This window comes from Galeopterus variegatus, unplaced genomic scaffold, assembly GCF_000696425.1.
Source record: "Galeopterus variegatus unplaced genomic scaffold, G_variegatus-3.0.2 Scaffold2754, whole genome shotgun sequence".
Classification (NCBI taxonomy): Eukaryota; Metazoa; Chordata; class Mammalia; order Dermoptera; family Cynocephalidae; genus Galeopterus; species Galeopterus variegatus.
Genome location: NW_007728865.1, coordinates 257466 through 264909, shown reverse-complemented (window position 1 = coordinate 264909; position 7444 = coordinate 257466). Strand labels below are relative to the sequence as shown.

General features: G+C 52.8%; 1 protein-coding gene across 1 annotated transcript in view; it reads left to right on the top strand.

Annotated features, from left to right (window-relative positions):
• The window catches only part of ZFR2 (zinc finger RNA binding protein 2), a 25677-nt gene that overhangs the window by 3944 nt on the left and 14289 nt on the right, over nucleotides 1-7444 (top strand). Inside the window, 3 exon segments of the mRNA XM_008582896.1 lie at nucleotides 2786-2876; nucleotides 2879-2967; nucleotides 3820-4034. Of these exon segments, the coding sequence (XP_008581118.1) occupies nucleotides 2786-2876; nucleotides 2879-2967; nucleotides 3820-4034 (395 nt within the window).

The window sequence follows — 7444 nt, the reverse complement described above, 5'->3', positions numbered from 1 at the left end:
AAACGCTAGACGTCTGTTGTTGCAAAACACACATCCTAAAGGACGCTCTAGACTGGAGAAATTTAGAGTCCATAATCAGAGGCTCTAGAGAGGCGAGAAGCCTCCAGAACCCCTCATCAGGCCCCAGTGACACAGCTGGGGAAATGGGGCCGGCCATGCCAGGGCCAGCCTGGGACCCCACCCCCACCCCAGGCCACCCTTTCCTAGTCTAGGGCTCTTTCCCTCAGCGGTGCTCACGTCTGTCACCTGCCGGAGGGGGGTGAGGCGGGGGATGCCGGCCTCCTTTGCACAGTCCTTGGGCAGGATGTTTTGGGTGTGCTTTCTTCCGTTGAAAATGTGCGTGCTCATTAGGAAAAGATTGCCTTTGCCTGTCCCCATCTTCATCTCTACGCGTGATTTTTACTTTGTATCGAGAGGGCCTTGCTGAATATAAAATTCAATGCCCATCTTGGTCCTTGTGCCAGACACGAGCATGTCCTCCTATGAGCCCAGATTCTTCCCAGAATCGAGTGAGCCCGTGATGTTCTGCTGGGTACCCCGCATTGAGGGTGGCGTGGGCTCTGAGTGTGGGCTCTGGAGTTGGCCTCCTGGGTGTGTCACCTGGCCCACCACTTACTAGTGGTGACCTGAGCAAGTGGCACAGCCCCTCCAAGTCCCAGTCCCCTCATGGGAAAGTGGTGATCATAGGATTTGCCTCCAGGTGGTCATGATGCCCAAATGCCATGTAGAAATGTCAGCTATCATTATTCCCAGCCTTTAGCTAATACTCTCAGCACTCTATATGGACATTTTTATTGAGGCGATTGAGGTTTACATGCAGTAATAAGAAATGATGCAGGGAGTGCCCCTCCACCCTTCACCCTGTTTCCCCCAATGCTAATAAATAGCATCTTGCAGAACTATGGTCAGTTTCACTACCAGGACATTGGCAGTGACACAGTCCACCCATCTGATTCAGGTGTCCCAGTTTCACTTGTATAGATGCCAAGTGGCAATAAATGCATACTAAGTTGAAAATTCATAAGTCAAAAATACACTTAATACCCTGATAAACCCACTGTATGTCGAACCATCATAAGTTAGGAACCTTCTGTACTCGTGTGCATGTGTGTGTATTTTGTCCTAGCCGAGTTCTCTACCACTGCCAAGATACTGAACTTTTCCAGCACCATGAGGACCCTCGTGTTGCCGTTTTCTATCCACGGCCCCCTCCCACCTGCCGCCTACCCCAACACTGCTCAGACGCCACTGCATCTAGACAGCCTAACATGGTCTCTACCTGCTGTGTGTAATGGGCTCGTGTCCACATGGCCTCCAGGGCTGGATGGCAGCACTTCTGTGTTCTCTCTAGCCGTCCGTCTAAGCAGATTTTCTAAGTTGTAGAGAGTGTGGTTTCTTTTTTTTTTTTTTTCCTTTTTGTCTTTTTTACTGACTGGTAACGGGATCGCAACCCTCGGTGTTGCGCCCGCACCGCACTCAGCCAGTGAGCGGGAACCGGTCTTCACATGGGATCCGAACCCTCGGCAGGAGCGCTGCCACACTCCCAAGCGGCGCACTCTCCAGTGTGCCACCAGGTCGGCCCAGAGAGTGTGGTTTCTGATGCATAATCCAGTGAGACCCACCCCTCCCAGCCATGGGTACCCCAAGTGCACCCCAGGTGCCTCTTTCTAAAAACCCTCCCTTGGCTTCTCATTACACGTATCATACATGTGTGTGTTGGGAGCCTGACAACAGGAGTGATAAAACAGCAACTGTTTGTTCTCACACTCTGCAGAGCATGTTAGGTGGACTATTTAATCCTTACAAGGGCATTGTCGAGGTCTGTCTGTGGCTAAGAGTTGGTCTTAGTGATGACAATAGAAATCAGACCTAGGTTTGTCAAAGCCCTTGTGTTAACTACCACAGCAAGAGCAAAGAGCAGACGGGACCCACCCGTAATCCCTCCACCCTGAAATAATTGACTGGTAGCATCTTGGTGTGTATCCTTCCAGACTTTTCTCTATTCCATAGACTCTTTTTCCTAATCTCTGTGTATGTGTGCATATTTACCCTGTTGCTTAGGTGATCTCTTTACAAGTTTCTGGATTCCTAAATTCCAGAGATTATACAGTAAAATCTTTCCCTGTCCACTCCCTTCCACTCTTCCTCCTTAGAATCAACCAATGTTACAAGTTTCTTGTGTATACTCAGGGATGTTTTGATTCTACAGAGTGTTCCTTCCTGGCATAGTTAAAGCAGATGAGTTTAGTGGGCCCACGTGACAAGCATTTTTGGGATCCCGCATAAGGGCTTGGCAGTGGCTCAGCAGTCACTCGGCTATTCTAGGTGCAGTAGTCCTGGATACACGGGCTTGAGACTTGTGTGTGCCACCCATGGTTTCATTAGCATTTTTCTGGAAAGGAAGAAATTACCAGAACAGGTGATTTGGGAAGCCCATGTCCTCACTTGGTTTCTGAGGTCACCTTCTAAAAAACTGGAATTTTCTTTTACAGCAGCCCCAAAACTGAACATGTGATCTTTTCAGGATGCTTTCTTAAGAATCTTGCTTATTTTTAGAAGAGAGAAGAAATCTTACGTCCCTAGTTCCAGCTTCTGTGTCTATGGAATGGGCTTAATAAAGTGACACGGGAGCCCCTGGGCACCAGCAGGTGGAGGCTGGGGATGGCAAGCCCTGCCTCCCAAAAGGTCCCGCATGCAGTGCCTGTGGCCTGCAGGGGACAGGGCAGTGCCCAGAATGCAGACACCACCCTCAGGCCACCTCTGGCTCTCTGCTGTTCCCTGGCAGACCTACCGGGAGCATCTGGAAGGACAGTAGCACAGAAAGAAGAAGGTGGCTCAGAAGACAGGCATCCAGCCTGATGGTGGGCTGCATGGATGCTGGCCCAGTTGCACTGCGACCTGTGTGCTATGTCCTTCACTGGGGCTGACGCCTACATGGCCCACAGCCAGGGCCCCGAGCACCAGAAGGTATAAGTCCCACATGGGAGGGAGCCCCAGGCCATGCTCTGCCTCCCACCCATGTGTCTGGGAAGAAGCTGTGGTCAGTACCTGACCCAGGGGGCCACCTGGTGAGATCGGAGGGAGAGCCGCCAGGAGAAAGCCTCCTGGCAGAGCCCACGTCCTTGATCCTCATTCCAAAGGTGCCAAACACCCTTTCCTGGTTATAAGTCATTCCTGGGGCTGGCCGGTTAGCTCAGTTGGTTAGAGTGCACTGCTGATAACACCAGGTCAAGGGTTAGTGGGCAGCATGCAAAAAATAAATAAGTAAAGTTTTTCCTGCTTAAAAAAGCATGAAGACGTGGAGGGGACTTGTAACTAGACCTCAAAGGACACCTGACCTTCTACTCTCCTGAGATCACACGGTGTGCTCCTTTGCACTCCTGCTTTTCGTGCTTTCTGTTTTCATACCTTTGTTTTCCTGTGGCCTGAAAAATGCTTGTATGAAGTTATCTTATGCGGGAAGAAAGTAACAGGTTCCCCCACCTGAGAGAAGGTAGGGAGACAGCTGGTCTCCCTGCCAGGCCTGGGGATGCCTTTAGGAAAGCAGCCGCTGCCTCCAGCTTGCCTTACGTGGGGGTGTGCCTGGAAAAGACGAGGGATTTGTGGCCGGATGCTACCTCAGCCCCGTGCAGTCATGAGCAGGGGGTTAGGAAGTCCCCTGCCCCAGTGCACAAACCTCGTTCAGATGCCCAGGCCCACCTGCTGTGTTCCCTCCAGCCCCAGACCTCTGCTCATGGCTTTCTTCTGCCTGCCTGGCCTCCTCTGCAGGGCTGGCCAGGCACAAAGGGAGCCCTGACACTGGGGCTCGGTCTATTCCAGGTCATCAAATTGGAGAAGCCCATTCCCACCATCGAACCTGTGCCAAGGAACTCCAGCCTGGAATGCACCCCTGCACCAGCAAGCCAGCCCCCTGGCCACAAAGAGCACCCCAGAGGTCTCAGCCCAGCCCACAGCCCCCATCGGCCCCAGTATGAACACCCCAAATGGGCGAGCTCTGGCCAAGAGACCAGCAGTCTCGTGGGCCCTGAGCGTGGGTATGTTTCTCTGCAGTTCTCCGCCTGGGTCCACGTGTGTGTTTCCGTGCCCACCACAGCTGCCCTGACCACCGTTCTTGGGTTTTGTGAGAAGCAGTTTGTGTACGTGTGTGTGAGAGGGGTCACATCTCCTTGGGGAGGAACTTCAGCTATGAATGGGGGGTGATTGTTCATGTTTCCGCCAAGAATGGAGGCTCTATCTTTGGCCCACACAGCTCCACCCTTTGATGTGAGACCATTTCTGAGAAATGTTGGCAGAACCAATGAATGAAACACCATCTCTCCTCATAGAGTTTGGGATTGTGCTGGGGCGCTGGTAGTTCCAGCCACCCTAGGCCTGGAGAATTCCCTGGGCTGTGCCTCTACCATGCTGGGCAGCAATCCCTTCACATCCTGGTGCTCACGGTGAACTGTTTGGGCTCTGAAGAGTCATGCGGGCACCAGAAGACTAAGGTGGGCTCCTCGCAGCTCCCTACCTGCAGCCTCGCCTTCCTTGCACAAGAACCTAAGATAGGAATAGCTGAACTGGATCAAGCTGGGAATAACTAGGATTAAATGTCAGGTGCTTGGCTAACTGCTATGTGTGCACTGCCTGATCTACCTCCACAACCACTCTTTAAAGTAGACTTGGTCACTAGACCTAGTGTGCAGATGGAAAAATCAAGGTGGGGCCCCGTGAGCGCCTGGCTCCAGGTCACACAGTAAATGGTGGAGGTGGGATTCAAGCCCAGCTCTGTCTGACAGTCTCTGGCCTGGACCACCATACTCTGTGCAGGAGGTGGGGGGTGGGGGGCTCATTTTATTTTTAGCCTCAGCAGCACTGTTTCTTAAGTAATAGCCTAATTCTGAAGATCAAACCATCAAGGAGTTTTGATGACAAAGAAATTTCTCTCTCCTGAGGACCCATAAATTTGCCTAGTGGGGGCACTAGGTTAAGTGGGACCCTTGGTTCACCTGATCTTTCCTTATTGACTAGCTATGTGCTGTGGATTTTGTGCAATTGTTGGGTTCCTCAAGCAAGGCACCTAAAACCAGAGCTTTTCCCTTGATGGATTGAAATTGGCCTCATTGTTTTCTTGGCTGTGACACAGCCGGTGTGAGAGGGACAGTGAGGTCCCCTGCCGGGGTGGTCCCACAGACATCACAAAGAGGGAAAGGGATGATGGACAAGGGACCTGGGTCTGGACAACTCTCCACTGTGCATGGCCTGGTGGGTGTGCAGCCAGTGCAGGTTATAAGTAAACAGTTGTTCCCCTTCAGGGTCCACCAAGCTAGGTGAGGCCCCCTGCCGGGGTGGTCCCACAGACATCACAAAGAGGGAAAGGGATGATGGACAAGGGACCTGGGTCTGGACAACTCCACTGTGCATGGCCTGGCGGGTGTGCAGCCAGTGCAGGTTATAAGTAAACAGTTGTTCCCCTTCAGGGTCCACCAAGCTACTGGCAGCAGGCAGCAGACCCCAGGAGACGAACCTGGCACAAGCCAAATCGAAGGGGCCCAGAGAGCCACCCACCTGGGGAAGCTCGGAGGAAGCGTCCGGGTTGGGGAAGCTTGGAGGAAGCGTCCGGGGACTGCTATGACACATAGCCAGTGGGCCCAGACTACATGGAGAAGATGGATCGGGGCCGTCACCGCATCTGGTCTCTGGTGGAGAAGGGCACTCCTGTGGGCCAGACTCAAGACTCCGCCCAGGTCCTCCCATCTGAGACTGACAAACCCATCTACATTCACAAGCTCCATGGGCAGACCTTGGGGAGCCCAAACTCCAAGCAGACCCACCTGATGGTATAGGTGCTGGATTTCCTATGCTAGAAGGGACCAAACATGGCTCCGTGAAGGCCTGAGATAGGGAGAGGCATTTCCTGGTGGGGCCCCATGGAGCTGTCACTCTTGTCCCTGCAGAGAAGGTGGAAAAGGAATCGGGGCAGCAGAAAGCTTGGTGAGAGCTTGGAGACACTTGTGTCCAGCCCCTCTACTGGGCCTGAGGAGCCTTAGGACCCACCGAGGCTGAGCTGAGCAGCAGAGCTGAGCCCCATCCAGATCTGCCAGCTCCTGGGCCAGTGGCCTTCCAACCCTGGCCAGCCTCTCTGAGACAAGAGTTCCCCTAGGCATGGGATCCAGAATCCCAGTCCCAGACAGGTCATGCAAGCCAGCATGTACCCTGCAGGGCCACCACGCAGATGCCTGCAGCAGAGATAATTGGTCTGCGAGACTCGTCTTAATTCAGAAGCCTTCTCCACGTCCAATTCCGTGGTCCCCAAGCCCCTGAGTGCTCCAGCAATAAGCAGATGCTGCTTCCACAGATATGCACGTGGCTAAGAGCTGGCGAGAGTGTTAACATTCCTCCTTTCCTCACGTTTGTGTTCTGGTTCAATTCAGGATCTTCTGTTTTGCCCAGCACAAGAGAACCACAGCAACTGGGATTGTGTTGTTGGAGACCCTGCCACTTAGTTAAGGAGAAGAGGCACCTTTTAAAAGCCACAGGAAGGCTGGCCGGTTAGCTTTATGGTTAGAGTGTGGTGCTGATAACACCAAGGTCCAGAGTTCAACCCCTGTACCAGCTGGCCGCCAAAACAAAACAAAGCCCCATGAAAGAGAGAAACAGGAAGGGGGCCCATGGTCAGGAGAAATCATGATAAGGTAGGTCACTGGCGAGAGGCACCTATGAAGGCTCAGCCACCTGGGCATTGGTCATATCTCATGGCCTCATGTCTGGCGAGTGCTCATCTGTTTGTGTCTCAGGTGTGTACCGTGCACCGGCACTGGCTGCAGTACAAGGTGCATCCATCAGGGGCTCAGCCCGCGGGCGGTGCCAGGAGACCTCTGTGGTCAGAAGTCCCCTCCACCCCAGGTGACCTGATGAGCTCAGTGGCTCCCCTTGCTCTTGCCTGAGGAGCTTTCTCTGTAGCGCTGCCGGCCACAGTCTCAGCCGTATTTCAGGGTCGGTTCCATGAGCTCCGTGAGCTCTTCCTGCTCCCTTAGCTTTGGAAGCTCTCGGGCTCCTCCCATGCTTCCTTAGAGGTGAGGGGGTGTCCTCCTCTGCCTCAACTCACAGTTCATGTTTTAGGCCAACACCTGGCCTAGTACCTGCACAGAGGGGGACTTGAACTAGGGGACAGAAGGAAGGATGGATGGATGCATGAGTGGATTAATGGGTGGGTGGGTGTGTGTGTGTGTGTGGATGGATCAATAAGTGGATGAATGAATGGGTGGGTAGGTGGATGGATAGAAGTAAACCAGTGAGATTCGTGTATTATTTTGTAAAGCATCTTCAGTTTTGGTGATGCAGGAGACTTGCAGGCAGGTCAATGAAACAAGGGAAGGGAATAAAATTATAGGAACAAACACAGCATTGTGTCTGCCAAATGCATTTCATCTCTCGCTGAAGACTATTCAGTTTTTTTTTTTTT